At 40.3% G+C, this 21338-nt stretch overlaps 1 protein-coding gene across 1 annotated transcript; it reads right to left on the reverse strand.

Moving 5' to 3' along the window:
• Positions 1–8089: 8089 nt before the first annotated feature.
• LOC148197573 (uncharacterized) lies at positions 8090–9601 on the reverse strand. Its single transcript, XM_088115575.1, has one exon. It carries the CDS (start codon positions 9599–9601, stop codon positions 8090–8092), a length of 1512 nt encoding a protein of 503 aa, XP_087971701.1.
• Between the last annotated feature and the right edge of the window lie 11737 nt (positions 9602–21338).

Raw genomic sequence — 21338 nt, forward strand, 5'->3', positions numbered from 1 at the left:
TGCCACCACCTTGGCTCTCTGTAGAAACGGTTTCTGCCCCCTCTTCCCAGCACACACACGTACAATGTTCCCTCCAAACCAAACATTCTTTTCTCCCCCCGTTTTTTTTTAAAAAAAACAAAATGCCTTATTTTTCTTTTATTTGTTTTCTTTTAGTTATATCATATTAAAACAAAATAAAATAAAAAGGGTAATAAAACTAAAAACAAAAAATAATAAAAAGTGGAGAATGAAATAAAAATAAAAATAAAAATAACATATATAAATAAAGATGGAATAAACCAAATAATAAATAAATAAAAAAATAAAAAAATAAAAAAATAAATAAAAAATAAATAAATGGCAATGAAAAAATAAATAAGTAAATAAAAATAAAATAAATAAATAAAATAAAAAGGATAAAAAAAAGATGAAAAATGAAAATAAAAATAAAAACAACAATATAAATAAAAATAAATAAATAATGAAACCTAGGAGAATAGACTACAGTAAAAATCCAAAAACGATCCGGACGAAATTTGGTATTGACAGTTGTCCCTCTTTACTTAGATTTTACTAGATAATATGACAAAGTGATGTTTTCATATTATATAGTAAAAGATAGGTAAAGATAGAAATACTAATTTCGTCTAGATCTTCTAAGGAAATGAAATGAAAGAGGATAAATACAAGACATAAGATTAGCCGAATCCATAAAACAAAGATTGCAATAAAAGAAGACGACCCTTGCCAAGCAGGGAGTCGAAACATAAAACAACAAGCTGGATTTGACCATTGCCGAGCAGATGGTCAACAACATAAAACGAAAATCTAGACTCGACCATTGCTTAGTAGAGGGCCGGTAACACAGAACAACAAGCTGAATTTGATCGTTACCGAGCAGAGGGTCAACAACATAAAACGAAAACCGAACTTGACCATGGCCTAGCAGAGGGTCAACACGTAGAATAACAAGCTGAATTCGACCATTGTCGAGCAGAGGGTCAACACTATAAAACGAAAATTTAGATTTGACCATGGCCTAGCAGAGGGTCAACACATAGAATAAGAAGCTGAATTCGACTGTTGCCGAGCAGAGGGTCAACAACATAAAACGAAAACCGGACTTGACCATGGCCTAGCAGAGGGTCAACACGTAGAATAACAAGCTGAATTCGACCATTGCCGAGCAGAGGGTCAACATTATAAAACGAAAATTTGGATTTGACCATGGCCTAGCAAAGGGTCAACACATAGAATAACAACCTGAATTCGACCATTGCCGAGCAAAGGGTAAACAATATAAAACGAAAATTTGGATTTGACCATGGCCTAGCAGAGGGTCAACACATAGAATAACAAACTGAATTCGACCATTGCCGAGGAGAGGGTCCAAACATATAAGAAAACTTGGATTTGAAACTTTCTGAAACGTTGGTAAACGCTGAGCAAAACATTGAATAGACTTGAAAGAAAATGTCGTATTATCCTTTTCACAACTTCTCTTGTGCCTTAAGGATTTTTCAAACAAAATACCTTGCTTATTATGAAATGTATGATGTAATGTCATGAGGATGCATGCATACATAAACACGTGAAACCTTTGCTCTCCTCTTTTTCCTTTTTTAAATTGTGCCACTCTCTCTTAATTAGACTGCCCATGTTTGAAACTCATTGTCAACATCGTCATCAAACTTGATGTACATTCAAAACGTAATCATAAAAATGTCAGGAGACAGTGAGCCCTCTAATGAGAAAGAGAAGGGTGTAACCATGAGTTCAAGTTCTCTTTATTGCTTCCTGCAATCCAATTTGGCTTGAACCCGAGAAGGTGAGGGAAAAATAGGGACGAGAAGTAGATAGCTGAATGATTGTATGTGGAGCTAACATTTGTGTTCTCCTCATCTGGGGAGGTATGGTTAACATAGAAACATGTAGGGCCCACAAGACTGCCCCAATTTTACTGTGCACAGTAAGTACGATTTGGAGAGGTGAAAAGGTTTGGGTGGGAAGGATTGCCCCAGTTGATGACGATTGATGGGGAGACTTTACATTATATTTTCACTTTTCATTTTCAATGTCCTTTCTTTTCTTCTAGTGATGATGTCAGTCACCACATCATTCCTTCCCAGAGTTAAGTTCGTGAGAAAGATCAGGACGAACAATCTTCAGTCGGCGTGGAATTTAATCGGCTTGTAACGTGGCTAAAAGGCAAACGGGTTATGAAAGAAACAGATAATGAAAGCTCAAATAAGTGTTTAACGGTTAAACCATTTTAAAAAAGAATCATCTGCAAAGTGCTAAGTCAACCAGTTTCTAAGAGTTTAAAACTCTGGACATTCTTTTATTATTTTTCCATTCATTCCTTTACTTTCTTTCTTTCCCTTTTGGTCACTTGTTTTGTTGCCTCTGTTGTAGCCCTTTTTTTAGCTTTTTTTTTCTTATCCTTTTTACAACAATTTTCTCATTGATTTTGGATGTCCTTGATGTACCTTTTAGGTTGACGTTGATATGCGAATGATTCTTGTCTAGGGTGATGAAAAATGATTACGACTTATGGTTCAAAGTGGGTGCAATTAATTAAACTTCTTTTATCATTTGGATAAAGAAAATGGTCACACGTCATCCTGAAGCTTGCTTGACTTGCCTTCCACAACCTTAACCATGAGACGAAATTCTGTAGCGGTTGACACATCGACTTCATTTTTTTATTTTATATATATATTTTTTATTTATCATTATTTTTTTTTGCTCCCCGATCACGGATCGTTGGGCACCGGTACCATGATGACAACTGCCCCAGTATTATATCCACAACAATCCTTTGTTTTGAAGGGAAATGAAAAGGTTAGGGGTTCACGCGATATGAAAGCAGATGCTTTAACGAGAAATGAACACAAGTTACCCCCGAAACCCTGAATCAGGAGAAGACTCCACATCTTTGCCACTTCAAGTTATTGTTTTTTCAAAACTTTATTTATTTGCTTGTTTTTTGAAAGTACCATGCCCTAGACAACTTAATTGACAACGAATTCAACATGTTCATTTTTATTCTCTCCTTTTTTAGTCTTTCACGACATCCCTCAGGAACAAGCTTGTGCCAACCGAATATACTCGCGATGCTTTTACTCATGTGTGCTTAATTATCATTACCTTTATTTTCCCTTATTTACCTAAAAGCTCAGCGCGACATGCAATATTTCAAGAAGCATGCGAACAAAAATTATGAATGAAACCATGCAGTATTTATTGAATGAAATAACACAGAGTACAACAAACTGTAAAGATCATGTCAATATCCCTTAACAGCATTCCCCCATCACGGAATCATCATGTGTAAAACTTTTTGACCGCATCCGAATTAACCGGTAACGGTAACTCCTCTCCATCCATCCTTGTGAGAATTAGTGCCGCACCAGAGAATGCTTTCTTCACTACGAATGGCCCTTCATATTTCGGGGTCCACTTGCCTCTATGATCCTTTTGTACAGGCAAGATCTTCTTCAACACCAGCTCGCCTTCGTGGAACTCTCTTGGATGCACCCTTTTGTCAAATGCATTTTTCATTCTTCTTTGGTACAATTGCCCATGACACACTGTTGTTAACCTTTTTTCTTCAATAAGATTGAGCTGATCAAATCGAACTTGAACCCACTCAGCCTCCTTTAGTTGGGTTTCCATTAACACTCGTAAGGACGAAATTTCCACCTCAAATGGAAGTACTGCTTCAATCCCATACACAAGCGAGAAAGGTATTGCGCCGGTTGATGTTCGTACCGATGTGCGATATCCATGTAGAGCAAAAGGAAGCATTTCGTGCCAATCTTTATAGGTGACCACCATCTTTTGCACAATTTTCTTAATATTCTTACTGGCAGCCTCTACCGCCCCATTCATCTTTGGATGGTAAGGAGAAGAATTATGATGATGAATCTTGAATTCCTCACACAACACCACCATCATCTGATTGTTCAAGTTAGTGGCATTATCAGTGATGATTCTGTTAGGGAGCCCGTATCTACAGATCAACTCCCTTTTTATGAATCTGGTCACCACCTTTCTAGTTACGTTGGCGTAAGAAGTAGCCTCCACCCATTTGGTGAAGTAATCGATTGCGACTAGTATGAAACGATGTTCATTTGACGCCTTCGGCTCTATAGCTCCAATGACATCTATCCCCCACATCAAAAATGGCCACGGTGCAGACAACACGCTTAGAGTCGTAGGTGGCACATTGATATTATCTGCATACTTCTAACATTTCTCACACTTTCTCACATGTGTGCAACAATCACTTTCCATGGTCAGCCAAAAATAACCAGCTCTCAATATCTTCCTGGCCATCGAGTGCCCATTCATGTGCGTGCCAAAGGTACCCTCGTGCACTTCTTTCAATATCAACTCGGCCTCCTTTGCATCCACGCATCTGAGGAGGACCATGTTGTGATTTCTCTTGTATAAAATATCCCTACTCAAGATAAAATTGCCAGCCAATCTCCTTAGCGACCTTTTATCGTTTTCAGATGCTTTCTCAAGGTATTCTCGGGTCTTAAGATAATGCTTGATATCAAAATACCAAGGTTTACCGTCTAATTCCTCCTCGATGAAATGGAAATATGCTGGCTCTACATGACTCTTCATTTTAATCATTGGTAATTTTGCATCTTGGTCAACTTCAAACATTGATGACAAGGTCGCCAACGCGTCTGCCAATTGATTTTCTTCTCGCGGTATGTGGTTAAATGTGATGGAATCGAAATACTCCATTAATCCCCTGATATAAGCCTGGTAGGGAATTAATTTTGTAACCCTAGTCTCCCTGATATAAGCCTGACCAAAGCTGAATCTCCGTATACATCTAGAACTCTTGCCTTGGACTCGATCGCCGCTCGAATACCCATAGCACAAGCCTCATATTCTGCGATGTTATTCGTACAATTAAAACACAACCTTGTTGTCATTGGTATGTACTGCTTCCCTGGAGAAACAAGCACTGCCCCTATTCCATGTCCCATCACATTCGAGGCTCCGTCGAATAATACCGTCCATGCTTTTTCGTCTCGATCTTCTTCGTTCTCTTCGAGTATAGCCATGATGTCTTCATCGGGAAATTCAGGTTGCATTGGTTGATAATCGCTAATGGGTTGATGAGCCAGGTATTCTGCTAGAGCACTACCCTTGACGGATTTCTGAGTAACATATACGATGTCATATTCTGACAATAGCATCTGCCACCGAGCTATCCTTCCAGTGAGAGCAGGCTTTTCAAAAATAAACTTGATCGGATCCATCTTGGCTATCAACCAAGTAGAGTGACTCAACATGTATTGCCTTAAGCGATGAGCAGCCCATGCTAATGCACAACAAGTTCGCTCTAACAACGAATATCGTTGTTCACAGTCTGTGAATTTCTTGCTCAAGTAATATATTGCATGCTCTCTTTTTCCAGCTTCATCATGTTGACCCAATACGCAACCAATTGACCTTTCCAATACAGTTAAATACAAAATGAGTGGTCTTCCTGGCTCGGGTGGACGCAATACAGGTGGGTCTAGCAGGTATTGTTTGATATTTTCAAAAGCGGCTTGACAATCCTCGTTCCAAACCACAACCTGATTCTTTCGTAACAACTTGAACATTGGTTCAGAGGTAGCGGTTAATTGGGAGATGAATCTAGCAATGTAGTTCAATCTACCCAGAAAATCGCGAACCTCCTTTTTCGTTCTAGGCGTAGGCATTTCCGATATCGCTCGCACTTTGTCAGGATCCATTTCTATCCCCCTTTGGCTAACCACAAAACCCAACAACTTCCCGGATTTCACTCCAAATGTGCATTTGGCGGGGTTTAACCTGAGTTTATACTTTCTCAATCTCTCAAATAATTTCTTCAAGTTGAGGATGTGTTCTTCTTCCGATTCAGACTTTGCAATCATGTCATCCACATAAACTTCGATCTCCTTGTGCACCATATCATGAAAAAGTGTCACCATCGCCCTTTGATATGTTGCCCCGGCATTCTTGAGTCCAAAAGACATCACCTTATAACAAAAAGTCCCCCACAACGTGATGAAGGTCGTCTTTTCCATGTCCTCAGGCGCCATCTTAATCTGATTATACCCCGAGAAACCATCCATGAATGAAAATAGCGAGTACTTGGCCGTATTATCAACCAAAGTGTCGATGTGCGTAACGGGGAAGTTATCCTTCAGACTTGCACGATTCAAATCCCGATAGTCAACACACATTCGAACTTTACCATCTTTCTTAGGCACTGGTACAATATTTGCTACCCATTGTGGGTATCTCGCCACAGCCAGAAATCCTGCGTCGAATTGTTTCTGTACCTCTTCCTTGATTTTCAATGACATTTTTGGCTTCATTCTTCTTAGTTTTTGCTTGACTGGAAGGTATTCCGGTTTAAGTGGGAGCTTGTGTTGCACAATATCGGTATCCAAACCTGGCATGTCATTGTAAGACGCAAACACATCCTTAAACTCCTTCAATAGGGCTCGCAACCCTTCCTTCACTTCCTTTTTCATGCCAATACTGATTTTTACTTCCTTTATCTCCTCTTCCTCTCCTAAGTTGAGTACTTCAATCTCTTCCTGATGGGGTTTTATCTCTTTAGACTCTTTTTCCACTAATCTCAAGAGTTCTGGAGAGGGTTCCGGATCATCTTCACATTCATCTTCCGTATTATTGACAGGGTGCTCAAAATTAGGAATATCGACATTGTTATTTTCAAAACTTTCATTGTCATATCTGCATTATTTAAATTTATGAAAAAAAGAATAAATAAACGGGAAAAATGATGAAGAATGCCAAATGATGATAAAACACAAACAAACACGATTTGATTATCACGTTGAGCACAAAAACTAAAACGTCAACCCGTAAGTCATGAATCCTAAAGCCCCAGGTGAAGCTATAGGATTAATTAAAACTATTACGTTTTATTCAAATTAAGCATCACTGGTAAATTCAGAGTTTCCCAATTGTTGAGTGGTGCATCTGGGGAGCAGGCCCGCACGAAACTTGAGCATTCAGAGCTATCTTCATCCTCCACGGCTGCTATATGGCCCGCGTTGATCCATCCAGCACTACGAAAGCTCTCCTTGATGTCACGAATATGAATCCTTTCCACCCTGGGTTCTCGCCTTTCTACACGAGCCAGACCGCGCTCTCTCCTTTCTTCCATCAGTCTTCTCTTGTCCTCTTTGGTGGGCTTGTACCCTAGGCCATATCTGTTTCTATTCTCAACGACCTTTAGAGGGAAAGTTTGCCCCTGCCCATGCTTGCCTAAACCTCTACCAGGCATATACCCTTCTTTCAGCAAGACCTTGGCCATGATGATAGAAGCACGTGACAAATGCGGGTTTACTGGGAATGGCTCCACATAGGCATTTCCCACAATCTCCAATGACTGGAAAGTTGTTTCAAGAGCTTCCTCAGCCACCTCAATATATCGCGTGGACGATGGTCCGCTCACAAGGAGGTCCTCCTCTCCTGATACTATCACCAACTTATCTCCCATGACATATTTCAGCTTTTGGTGTAGTGTGGAAGGCACAACTCCTGCAGAATGGATCCTCGGGCGACCCAACAAACAGCTATAAGCCAGGAGGATATCCATAACTTGGAATGTCACTTGAAAGACACAAGGACCGACTTGGACTAGCAATTCAACTTCTCCCATCACTACCCTCTTACTGTCGTCAAACGCTCTCACAATCATAGAGCTTGGCTTCATATGCATTTCATCACAGGGTAGCTTCTCCAATGTCGATTTTGGCATGACGTTCAGAGAGGAGCTACTGTCCACCAAGACACGTGTTATAACATGATCCAAACATTTCACAGAGACATGAAGAGCCTTGTTATGCCCTCTCCCCTCAGTGGGTATCTCCTTATCAGTAAAGGTGAGGTAGTTATTAGCGATAATGTTGCCAACAATGCCCTCAAACTTGTTCAACGAAATACCTTGCTCAACATGAGCCTCACTGAGTACCTTCATCAACAACTTTCTGTGAGAGGTAGAATGCATAAGCAATTCTAACAAGGAAATCCGAGCAGGCATGCGGTTCAGCTGTTCCACCACCTTATACTCACTCTATTGAATGAATTTTAAAAATTCGCAGGCCTCTTCTTCGGATATTTCTTTCTTTTCCTCCTTGTCAGGGGTCTCCTCTACCTGCGCGCCCTTTCCTTTTAAGACCTCCTTGGCTTTTGCGACCATTGTTGTTTCATTATTATTGGTTTCCTCTCTTGTCACCATTGGTGACGCGAAGATTCGACCACTTCTCGTCATCCCACCTATGCTTGTTATGTTTTCAATGGCCGAATCTGCGCCTTTTCCCTCATCTAACACATGTGCTCCATACATCCAAGGGAAAACCTTCTCGTTTTTGTAAGGAAAGGGAGACGGCGCCCGGATGACGACAGACGGCTTTTCTTCAGCCACTGGCGCAGGGGTGGTTCTAGTGAAATGGATCACCAACGGCTCAGGCAGAGTTACGTTAGATTCCCCACCAATTTGTGTGAACACTTCCCCCTCCTTATCCTTGTAGCATACTTGCATCAAACTTCTATCCAGCAAGTCTTGCAGAATATCTTCAAATTCAACACATTCCTCAATAGAGTGCGCATCATTCGGATGAAGCGCACACGTTACATCCTCGTCATAATCACCTTTTAAAAGGCCCACTTTTATCAACGCCTTAAAAATAAACTTTCTGGAACTTCGGATTTTACTCGCATCCCTTATGAACTCATGTTTTCCATCCTCGATGGCATTCGTCGAGGCACTCCCATGCCCAGAAAGCGGGTTAGTCTCGATGCTAGGTTTATCTTCTTGAAACTTTAACCACCCAGAGTCGATTAGAGCCTGTACTTTGTGTTTAAAAGCCAGACACCTCTTAGTTGAGTGACCAACGCCTCCCCCATGATAACCACATTTGGCCTCTACATCATAACCCCTAGGGTACGGAGGTTGCATAGGCTTCATCGGACAGATAGCAACCAAACCCCTTTTGACGAGATGGGGTAAGAATTCTGCGTAAGTTGTAGGGATAGGGGTGAAATTAACAAATTGGTTCCTTCTTGGGTAAGTGTTTTGGCCCGCATTCTGATTTGGACCCGCAATTGCCCCAGCCCTCCAAGTATCAGTCGGGGGCAACGACGATTGATAATACCCTTGTTGTTGTTGAGGCCTGGTTTGATGAGCAAACGCCGCGTTAGCCGCATAAGGGGGTTGACCCATGTATGGTCGAAAACTATGAGTGGGAGCTTGACCTCTCAACACAGACATCGTCGATGCTGCATGCACATCCCCTTCCTTCTTCTTTCCTGAATTGAAATTGGGTTTTTTGTAATTTGCAGTTGCGGGCGGACCGTTTGCAATTTTCCCATTTTTAACCCCAATTTCTATCCTTTCGCCTATTATAATGATATAGGCGATATTGGCAGACACATTCCCGACCATGTGCTCGTAAAATGGAGGCTGGAGAGTGTTCACAAACATTGCCACCACCTCCCTGTCATACAAAGGCGGCTCAACTTGTGCAGCTAACTCTCTCCACCGTTGGGCATATTCCTTGAAAGTTTTGTTGTCCCTCTTTGACATATTTTGCAGCCGCAGTCGGTCCGGTGCGATATGCGTGTTGTATATATACTGCTTTACAAAGGCGTCTGTCAAGTCTGCCTAGCAACGGATTCGAGACGACTCAAGGTGGGTGTACCAGTTTAATGCTACCCCAGCCAAACTGTCTTGGAAAAAGTGGATGAGTAGCTTGTCATCGTAAGCGTACGCAGCCATCTTTCTGCAGTACATGGTCAAATGGCTCTTAGGGCATGTATTACCCTTGTACTTCTCAAACTCTGGCGCCTTAAACTTGTGTGGTATTTTTATGCCGGGAACCAAGCTCAATCTTGCGACGTCGCCAAATCCATAGCTTTCGACTCCTTTTATGGCTCTCAGCCTTTCTTCCAGAATTTCCAGCTTATTTTTAGCTCCAATGAAGCTAACGATCCCCCCAATCACCGTGGTGTGCGGCACGGCCCCGGCTGAAGAGTCCTCCTTAGCAATCACGCGTGGCATTACAGTCACCCACGTTCCTTCAACTGTGGTCGTCTCATTCATACTTGTATTCACCATTGGAGTCGTCACTGAAACAGGTCCTTGAGTGTCGGTCGGTTGTACATTAGCAATTGGGGGAAGGGAGAACGAAGTCTGCTCTACTTCTGCGTAATCTCCCGTGGGAGGAGTGTAACCTGGAGGTAAACCATACATCGGGAAAGGGACCGATTGGTTTACAGCGTTGAACATTGGGGGATAAAAATGGGCACTTCCCTCAACTCGTGCAGATGAGGACTCCCCAGTAGTCTTTAGGGATTCGAGGGCTGCCAAGATCTGGCCAACCTAATCTTTCAACAGGCTAACATCATCTTTGATGGATTCATGCGACTCCTCCCAACTGTCCATGACTCTTGAATTGGCTCGAGTCCTGTAGGGATGTCGTGGAAAATTGGTCATTGTTTCTCTCACTTGTACTGTTTTATTATTTTAATCGAATTAATTAGATGAGAATGAGATATGCTAAAGAAAAACATGATGCATGCTAGTGAGAGGTGGAAATCACAAGATCACGATAATCATTATTGATGGCAATTAACACAAGTCGGTACCAAACGAACATCCCGCATCTTTCATTTAAAGAAAAATCAGTTTAATACATCGCCTAAAGGCAAAAAATACACAGATCTCATTTATAGATCACTCCTGAGCTCGAGCGATGAAGGATTTCATCTCGCCTACCAACCATTTACAGTGATTAATAAAAAGTTCGATTTCTTCCGGTGGGTTACAAAAGTGGGTACTCGCTTCGGCGTCCAACACCATCTTGGGGATGTTTTCAATTGCTCCGTTTTCCAGCATAGCCAATTGGGAAAAGTTTTCCTTCCAATGCTTCACAGCCTTTTCCTGCTCTGCGATGTGATCCTCCATTCGCTTCACCAAGACCTGATGCCTTTCCTCAAACTCCGTCGACCTCCATCGTTCCTCCTGCTCCTCAATGTACTCCTCCATTTGTTTTATCATGGTTCGATGCTCTTCTTCTGTTTCTGCTAGCTTCCAACGCTCCTGGTTCATATCCGCCTCAAACGACATGGCCATTTCCTTCATCTCATGCCCCGTTTTTTCTACCTGAACCTGCGCTTCTCTTAGTCTTTTCAAGGCTTCTCGCTTATCTCTTTTAGCTTCTTCGTAGAGGTGCTTCCACTGTTTTCCCTCTTCCAACGCCGCATTCTTCTCCTTCACTCTCATGGCCAGCTCTTTGCTTGCGGCTGCAAGATCTTGCTTCAATCGGAATGTATATCTCTTTCGGCCTTCTGACTTCTGACAATTTCTTCATAGGCATGTGCCTTTTCTTCTTTATCATTCATCATATCAACAAAATCTTTGGGCGCAGTTTGTAATTCCTTTCCCAGCCTAGGATTCTTCTCCCTCAATTTTTCCATCTCTATTTTCAACCTCTTCACCTCTTCGCTCTCTAGGTCTAGGGAGGGCCCTTCATTAACCGGCTGATCACTGATTGGCTTGAAAGGCAGTTTGACTTCCTTTACCCTTTCCAGGATCTAGGTATGATAACTAACTTTGCCGTCCACCACTCCCAACCTTCAATCCTTTTCTGCTCGCATAATGTTTTCCCAAGCACTTTTAACTTTCCTCAACGTTTCAGTGAGGTGCCCATCCTCATAATAGATGAACAATATTGTAAGGTAGTTCGGTGAAGGTGCCCCTTTCATGGGATGTCCGAATAGCCTTTGAACCAAGACAGGGTTATAATTGATGCAATATCGGGTACCTATGAGGGGTACATTGGGAAAGCTGCCACAATGATGGATAGAGGGCTTAATCCCAAGCCAAGGAAGAAGCCACTTTACTTTTCCTCCATTCAAGCCAGCAAAGAATTGGGCCCACTCATTTCCTCCTTTGTCTTTGGGCCCTTGGTGTGAAGGATCTCCCGACGGACACCTGACATCAACCGCCCCCTTACATACACGCGCAGTCATCCATGCATACAGCGCCAGCAAACAACAAAGAATTTTCTTCCCTTTTCTCTCATGGCAAAAACTCATGGTCCCATAAACATCTGCAAGGACTGCTGTTACAGGGTTCTCTGGTCTCGTCTTTTTTGCCACGAAGACATCCATTGCGGTATAATCCACAAAGTCCTCTACTTTAGGAAACAACACGACGCCATACATGGTAAGGGCTAACACGTCCATGAAAGTCTCCCACTCTTCCCCATCAGCTAGATGATGCAAGTACTGCTCCAAATATCCTTGTGTCAGTCCACGTACTTGATTCCTTGTTACCAACCTGTCTTCAAGTTCTTTGGGATGTACTTTCAGTATGGCGGCAATGGTAGGGATGGAGGCGTGATGCTCCAAGTGCTGATACGGAGTGGTGCCCTCTAGTGGCAATCCCAGGATGTGCTCAAACTCCTCTATAGTTGGCGCCCGCTGAAAATCTTGAAAGGTGAAGCATCTTAGCGGAGAGTCGTAATACTGTGCAAGAGCTGTGATAGCAGGCAACTGTACTTCCACCTCCATTAGACTCAACAGATTTCCGTACTTCTTCCTGAAGGCTTCTGTCTTTATGGTCTTTAACCTTTTGCCTAAGTTTATCAACCCTGTCAAGTTCCCAAGTTCGCACTATGAGTCCTCAGGCGAGATTTTTTTCTTAACACGATAGAGTCGGTCTGTTGTGTAGCACCAGATCTTGCATCAACTTCCATCTTGTACGAGATCAAGTGAATACCTGTGATTTCCCCCTAAACCCAGCATGTTACCAAATGATGAATGAACATGATGCATGAAAATATAGTGAAGTAAAACAATATGACTAACAAAAATGTATGCATGGTATGAGAATGCAAAGTCATTATTTTCAAAAAAGAACAAATAGTGTGAGAGTTACAGGAATATACATTTCTCCCTTTGTGCCCTAATAGAGGTTCAACGATTTATAATTCAAGGTCAAGTATATGCAATCTCACAAGGATGGTACCTTGAACCTAAGGATCAATGGTCACTAGAGCTATGGCCCCCTTCATAGCATCTCCACAACAGTCGAGTAATCAACTAGGTGTGAAGACACAAATGAAGAGAACAAACTCTAGCTGGGGTTCTCACGATAGCCAAACAGGAAGTATGTCCCAAGTGGCACCGCTACACAACCCCTCTATTTCTAAGTTGCACTCAAACCTGGGCTTAGGGTCCCACTCATGATATGTATAATGTGTGTGTGGGAAGGGAGAATGCAATGCCTTAACTCTCACCTCCAAAATAACCAGAAAATTTCCCAAGCAGATATAAACATGTTTTCTACCCTAGGTTTCAATATAAAACAATCTAAATAACCCGCATGCAATTATTCAAATATCAAACATAGATAAAGAAAAAAAAAGGGAAGGAAAACATAGAGCAAAACCACATCAAAATCGTGCATCTAATTAAATGTCTTGACTCTCTAAGAGTCCCCAACGGAGTATCTGTCGCAACTGAAATCGCGACGAAACGACGATCAAAAAAAAAAGACGGGTTTTGAAAAGAGATTTTGGAGTCGCCACCGTAGTTTATTATGGAAAACTACGGAAAAACCATAAAATAATAAGACACGGTCCACGAAAACCATATGCTGGGTTCGGGAGTCGGTTACGCGTAGGGAAGGTGTTAGCACCCTACAACGCCTGCCCTAAGGCAGTACCTTTAACTAAATACACGAATATGATGTGGTTTTCAAAATGTTTAACTATCCCATAAAATAAAATTCTAAATAAACAAAATATATTTTTTTAGTTTTTTGGGCCCGACAAGGATTGACCTTGCTCCTACGTATTCTCATTCAAAATGAGAAATCAAGGTTACGTAGTTCTTTTGGAAACTGTGTTGGAAATTTTGTTTAGAAATTGTTTGCGAATTTTGTTTGGAAAGGATTATGGATAATTTTGGATTTTTGGGAAGTGAACCTGACAAGGACCAGTCTTGCTCCTACGTATCTCCACTCTTGATGGAGAATCAAGGATCACGTAGTTTTGGGTTAAAAGATTGTTCGTTGCTTGAAAAAAGCAGATGTTTTTAATTTCTAGAAGATTTTATGTTGTTTTTTTTTTAATATTTTCGAGAAAAGAAGGTAATGAGCACTAGGCCGACGTGGTTGGTCACACGACCACTCATACCATTATTTAAATTTATGTAAATAAGAGAGAAAGGTATCGAACACTAGGACGATGCGGACGATCACACGAGTATTCGACTTTTAAAACATATTTTTGTAATTTTATTTTAAAAAAGAAGAAAAGATTTTTAGCACAAGGACGACGCGAGCGGTCACACATGTGCTTAACCTTCAAAAGGTATTTTTTGTAATTATATTTAAGAAAGAAGAAAAGGTTTTTAGCACAAGGACGACGCGAGCGGTCTCACATGTGCTTTAACCTTTAAAACGTATTTTTTGTAATTTTATTTAAGAAAGAAGAAAAGGTTTTTAGCACAAGGACGACGCGAGCAGTCACACGTGTGCTTAACCTTCAAAACGTATTTTTTGTAATTTTATTTAAGAAAGAAGAAAAGGTTTTTAGCACAAGGACGACGCGAGCGGTCTCACATGTGCTTTAACCTTTAAAATATATCTTTTGTAAATTTTATTTTTTTTTGTATTATTAAATATATATATATATATATATATATATATATATATATATATATATATTTTAAAATAAGTAGATATTTACAATAAATAAATAAAATGAAATAAAACAATAATAAAAAATAAATGAAATAAGAAAAATAAGGGAACAAAATAAATGAAATAAATACAAAGCATATAAATAAATAAATAATAAAAATAATGTAAATAATAGGGGGTGTCTAAATGAAAAAAGGGTGTCTAAACTATTTTTCCTTTTATAAACAGATTGGGCCTAAACCCAAACTGAAAGGGGGTGTGGAAGTGAGAAACAAGGGTTGCGCGAAGGAGAAAGGAGTTTTTTTTTCTTCTTGGGCTTCACCCAACACTGGCCCGGGGGTGGTATGGGGGTGTGCGGGTGAGAAAACAGGGTCTGCAGAACGGAATTGAGGCTCTTTTGGTTTGCAGAAACGGAATGGGCTTCAACCCAAACAGAGGGGGTGTGAATGAGAAATGCGCGTCAACATGAAGAAGAGGCAGCCCCCGCTAGGCCCAAAGCCTCTCTATTCAGAAACCCTAATCCCATTAGGGGTTTGGTTGAATTCCCCCATTTTGCCATCAGCGTCCGAGAGGTCCCCTTTCCTCCTCTCTTAACAAACAGAAACCGTGGACATTCACCTCTACCACACGACGATCACCACTCAACCTTCACACAACCGGCAGCCGCGAGCCACGGTCCATGGCGTCCACCGTGACGACGTTCGTCGCCGGAGTCGTCCCCGGTCGAGGCGAAAGGTCTCCCTTTTCTGTCTCTCTTTGTAGGTGCAAAAATGGTGAAAAACTACTCAGCAATGGATGATCCAAGATGAAGGCACGGAGCTGTGGAAAAAATCCTTTTACTTTTCCTCCAAAACCCCTAAAAATCCAATCTGCTCTCCGTGCTTGTTTTTGTGCAATTCTCTGTGCAAAATTGCTTGTACTGATTTCGTACGCACCCAAATCGCGTCTGCCACCCTGCTCTCCTCCAAAACGTCTCTGCCACCACCTTGGCTCTGTGCAGAAACGGTTTCTGCCCCCTCTTCCCAACACACACACGTACACTGTTCACTCCAAACCAAACATTCTTTTCTCCCCTTTTTTTTAAAAAAAAAAAAACAAAATGCCTTATTTTTCTTTTATTTGTTTTTTTTAGTTATATCATATTAAAACAAAATAAAATAAAAAGGGTAAAACTAAAAACAAAAAATAATAAAAAGTGGAGAATGAAATAAAAATAAAAATAAAAATAAAAAATAAAAATAACATATATAAATAAAGATGGAATAAACCAAATAATAAATAAATAAATGGCAATGAAAAAATAAATAAGTAAATAAAAATAAAATAAATAAATAAAATAAAAAGGATAAAAAAAAGATAAAAAACGAAAATAAAAATAAAAACAACAATATAAATAAAAATAAATAAATCATGAAACCTAGGAGAATAGACTATAGTAAAAATCCAAAAACGATCCGGACGAAATTTGGTATTGACACCAACACTAGGAATGCTTCGCCCCATAAATTTTATTTCAGTTGAAAGTTTATGTGCAATGTGCAGTTCAGCCATTAACAATATCAGTTGTTTCCTTCCAAATATTGTGCAAGTTATATGAAATTCTTGACCTAGGGAACGTTCTAAGTAAACTCCTAGTGTCTAACGCTCGGTGAGGAACGTTTTTGTAACTCTCACCTTAACATTTTTTACCTACGGAGCGTTTTAAGTGAACTCCGAGAGTCTAACGCTCGGTGAGGAACATTTTTGTAACTCTTACATTAACATTTCCTACCTAGGGAAGGCTCTAACTGAACTCCTAGAGTCTAACGCTCGGTGAGGAACATTTTTGTAACTCTTACATTAACATTTCCTACCTAGGGAACGCTCTAAGTGAACTCCTAGAGTCTAACACTCGATGAGGAACGTTTTTGTAACTCTCACCTAAACATTTCTGACCTAGGGAACGTTCTAAGTGAACTCCTAGAGTCTAACGCTCGGTGAGGAACATTTTTGTAACTCTCACCTTAACAGTTTTTACCTAGGGAACGTTCTAAGTAAACTCCTAGAGTCTAACGTTCGATGAGGAACATTCTTGTAACTCTCACCTTAACATTTTATACCTAGGGAACGTTCTAAGGGAACACCTAGAGTGTGACTTTCGGTGAGCAATGTTCTCAACTTGTTAGGAACGAAAAACAATTGAAAGAGTAAGAAGTGTAAAGAATGAGTAAAAATGAAAAATATTCATTCAAAAAGGTTTGGTACAAGAACTAAAGGTCAAATAACTATAGATGCCCAATACAAAAAGAAATAAAAATTACACAAGTTAAGCATTAGTCCCTTCGGTTTCTTCAATGACTTCTACTACTAGATGCTCAACAGAAGGAACGACCGGGGACGGGGTCTCGGGGACAGTAGGCATGGCCACAAGCTCCCCATTAACTATGATCTTTATCATGTCGAAGTGGGGATTGTCGAGTGGCACCTGGTAGAATAAGTTGCATTGGGCGATTGCCTTTTTAAAACCAAGGACGTGCTCACTAATAACTTCTTCGCCCAGGAACTTATTCTCTTCATAAAATGTTTACTTTGCCACCAGAGAATCCCACTCGGCTAAAAGATTATCCCTGTCGGTGACTAGCTCCTTGTTTTTCTTAGCCGAATGTTGAAGATCAAGCTTTAGGTCATCATTGGATCGTTGCAATAGACGAGTGGTGGTCCTAATATCAGCAACTAAAGTTTTGGCCTTCGCTTTCTCGTCAGCAGTGACTTTCTCGACCTTTGTGATTCGAAGGGTGAGCTCTTCGTTCGACTTAATTATCGTGTTCAGACTCTCTTGAAGAGCTTGCAGTTTGGCTGAGGCGACAACCTTCTTCATTCAACAACATAGGTCATGCACATTGTGGACCGAGCAATAAGCTCATAGCCCATATTGGAGGCCTCCTCTTCGGTCATCCCCTTGAAAAGTTCCTTTTCCTTAGGGAAAAGTTTGAATTAAACGTGTTGAGCCATCCATACATTTGGGTCGAGCGACTCGAAAACGGGAGCTCCTTCGGGAAAAGCCCTCTCACTACACTTGTAGGACACCAAGGGCTCCCGAGCGGCCTTTCTTTTACTCTTCTTCTTTTGTGTCAAGACAGAAGGATTTGTGATATTCTTGGGAGCCTTCCAAGCGGAAGCAACATCGTCTGGTCGAGTAGAGGCAGCAGCCTGGTTTTGTAGGTTAACGAGGGGAGTTTGCATAACTGCAAGCTAGATAGTGATGAGAGGACGAGAAAAGCATCCCTCTCCTGACTTCTTTAGTCCTACCTGCTTATGGGCCATCATGCGGGCGAAAATGTTGCTTCTTCCTTGATCCATGATTGTCAGATAATCTGTAAAACAAAAAAGAAGTTTTGATAAGTTACAAATTACTGCTTAGTCTAAGGTCTCAAAAGTAACTTACTGAACACTATAGTGTGAAGATTTTTAGAACCCAAGTAGCAAATGAGCGTGCGGGAGGAGGACTTGAGGGGTAGTTGACTTAATTGGCTAACCACTTCCAACTCTTCAGGCGTCATGGAGGACTTAGACAAAGAGACAAGTTTCCTGATGGAAACCCATTTAGGGCATTCCATTCAAAGGAGTATCAACTTAAGCTAAGGCTAAGAAAGGGAAGTGAAGAAGGATTGTTAAAGACTCTTTCTTAATTTTCTTTCTCTAAGTCTTAGTAGGATTTTCTTTAATATGTTTATATGTGTTTTGTAGGGTCTAATAAAGCTAGGAGATCATGAATCAACTAGCCAAGAAGCTTGACAAATCAAGAAGCAAGGAAACATCAAGAATGGAGAATCAAGATTAAATCTTCACTTGGATGCATTATACAATTGTCTAGCAAGCTATTCTAGGAAGCCAAATGTGAGCCATATTCTAGCAGCTTTGTTGAAGAAGAAATAAGTCTAGCGCCAGTAGAATGGAGTTGTGCTCAAGTGGCTGAAACTGCACCAAACTTGTTTGCCACGTGCTGCTAGCTTGTTGCCCACGTAGCCATTCACGTTTCTTCACCGAGTTGATTGCTTATTGTCCACGTGGAGCTTCACGCTTATTCACCCTTGCACAATTAGCACTTGCTTCCTTGCATCATAGCTAACGTAGTTAAGTGTAGGCGTGAACCAGGAGCTTTGTTTCTCCTTTAAATACCTTGCTCCATTGCTTGTAACCCACCTTTGATTTGAATGAAGAATAGTTTTCTGTTGATGCTGTCCAGAATTTTCTTCTTATTGAAGGTCACAGAGAGAGAGCTTGAGAGTTTCCTCTAGCCTCTCTCCCTAGCTAGGCTCCATTACTAGCACATCTCCACCCATCCGCATCACATTTCAGCACCTAAACCACTTCCCTCATTCCATTTTTCTCCATCACTGATTCATCTATTTTCTTCACTGCATCACTGTTTGATTCAATCCTCCTTTGCCTCAACCTTATCTTCATCACTGAATCATCCACTCTCCTTCCATCCAGTCACTGAACACTGTTTGAAGAGTGGGTTCCAGAGTTTATGCTTCCTCCGGTCATAATCATCTTAATTCATCTTCTTCCGCTGCAACAAAATGATGTTCAACCTCCTTTCCAGTTCAGATTCCAGAAGTTCCTAGGAGAAGTTCTGTTGATTCCATCTTGCACCAGAATCAGCTGGATCTCTCTTCCATCAAGTGGTATCAGAGCTTAGGTCGTCCACGCACCAAGAGCTAAGCTATTTCATCCATTTTTATTCCAATTCTGTTTTCTGTTTTTGCATTCTGTCCTGTTTTTTTTGGATTCTATCCAGTTTTTGTTCCAGCACTGTTTCCATTCTGTTTTGGTTCTATTCTTCTTAATTTGGTGTGTTTAATCATTGTTCGGTGTGCTTCCATTCTGTTATCATGTTTATCCTTTATTTTAAACGGTGAATTTTCTTTGTTTGAGTCATTTCCAACTTTAATTTTCAATTTCAGTGTTGTCTTGGTCATGTGCAAGTGAATATTGCAGTTTTAATTTCTGTCACTGCTTTGGTTTTTTTTTTCTGCTGGTATAATTCGTTTTGCTTGAGTTCAAGTGCTAGAAAAGCTTTAAATCAACCAAATAAGGCAATGAGAACATGTTCTAGCGTTGGTGAGAGAAGCAAAAGCACTAGAAACTAATTCTGATTTCAAATCTGCTCAAGAAATTCAAATCTGGTTTCATTTCAGTTTTGAATTCTGATGCAGAATTCTGTTTCTGGTTTTAAATCTTTAAACCTGTTTTCAGTTAATTTCATTTGATTCTGAAGCATTGTACAACTTTGTTTGATGTTGTTGGACATGGCTAAAAGTGTAGCAAACCATTACAAGCAATGAAATGCAATTTGCATAGCTTGGTTGTGCATAAACACTAGCATGTCACTGTTTCAGCTTTATTCTAGCTTTTCACCGTGCTATCATTCTTTGCTTAGTCCAGTCTGAGTTTATTCATACTAAGCACTTTAATTCTAGCTTAGTTCAGTGTAATAACATTCTCTGGAGTCATTGTGTGTGCTGTCCAGCCTTATCTCCACAAGTTTCTTAAATCTGGTGCAGTTTTGGTGGGAATTTTCTGCATAAATAGGCTATAGCAAGGGTGAATTGTTGAATTTTGCTATTTCTGTGCATTTACAACATTTGAGCAAGTTTAAATTGTCATTCCAAAGTTGTTTGCACTGTTCATTTGGTCATTTTCTAGCCTATATTCAGATTTGTTTTTTTTAAACCTTAAAATTGACTTTAAAATGGAAGTGCACCAGTGAATTCACATTGCAATCTGTTTTCCAGCTGTTTCAATGTTTAAACATCTTTAAAATGATGATACAAAGTTGTTTGATGCATCAATTGAACTGCTGAATCACTTCCAATCAATTTTGGGTTTAAAACTACCATTTCAGTCCACTTTTTCTGATGCAGAAATCATTTTCCAGCAACTGTTTTGGTCATTCTTGTTCAAATTCATTTCTGGATTGTAGTAAGAGCTGGTTCAATGTTTAAAAATGAAAAATACATGATCAAAAGAAGAAGTATCAAGTGTTAAAAAGCTGTTAGAACCAACCAATCCAGATTACAGGCCCTGAAAAATCAAAAACACAAAATCTGATTCTCTTTGGGGCATTTCATCAAACAGTTTCGGAAAATATCAAACAGTTTGGTTTCACCTTGATTTCAACCTGCATTTTGGCTTTTCTTGCTTTATTGATCTACTCTAGAGCTTTGTTAGGTTCTATTTGCAGTGCCTCCTTTATTAATAGCCTTAATTTCTTGTTTGTCTTTAAATTGAAAATCTGGTTTTGTCCATAATAAGTCAGTTCTGTTCCAGCTTTACTTTCTGATTTATGGTGCTGTTTAGATGCTTATTGGTGCAGATTTTGTGCTAGGGTGATTGCTCATGCTAGTGGTAGCATTTTGAGGGGTGGAAACTTATATAGCTCTTGATCTAAGTGCCTCCACAGCAAGAAAAAAATAGCTTCCTGAAACACCATTCTGCAGTGAGAAAAAGAGTAAAAATTTGGCAACTCCACTAGCCAAATTTTGAGACACAAGCCAAACAGTTGAGTGATAGTGAGATTGAGTGTATATCATCCAAAAGCAATTTGTCAGTGGAGTGAAAATAC

Source organism: Vigna umbellata, chromosome 5 (genome assembly GCF_029865625.1).
Source record: "Vigna umbellata cultivar VRB3 chromosome 5, Vumbellata_1.0, whole genome shotgun sequence".
Lineage (NCBI taxonomy): Eukaryota > Viridiplantae > Streptophyta > Magnoliopsida > Fabales > Fabaceae > Vigna > Vigna umbellata.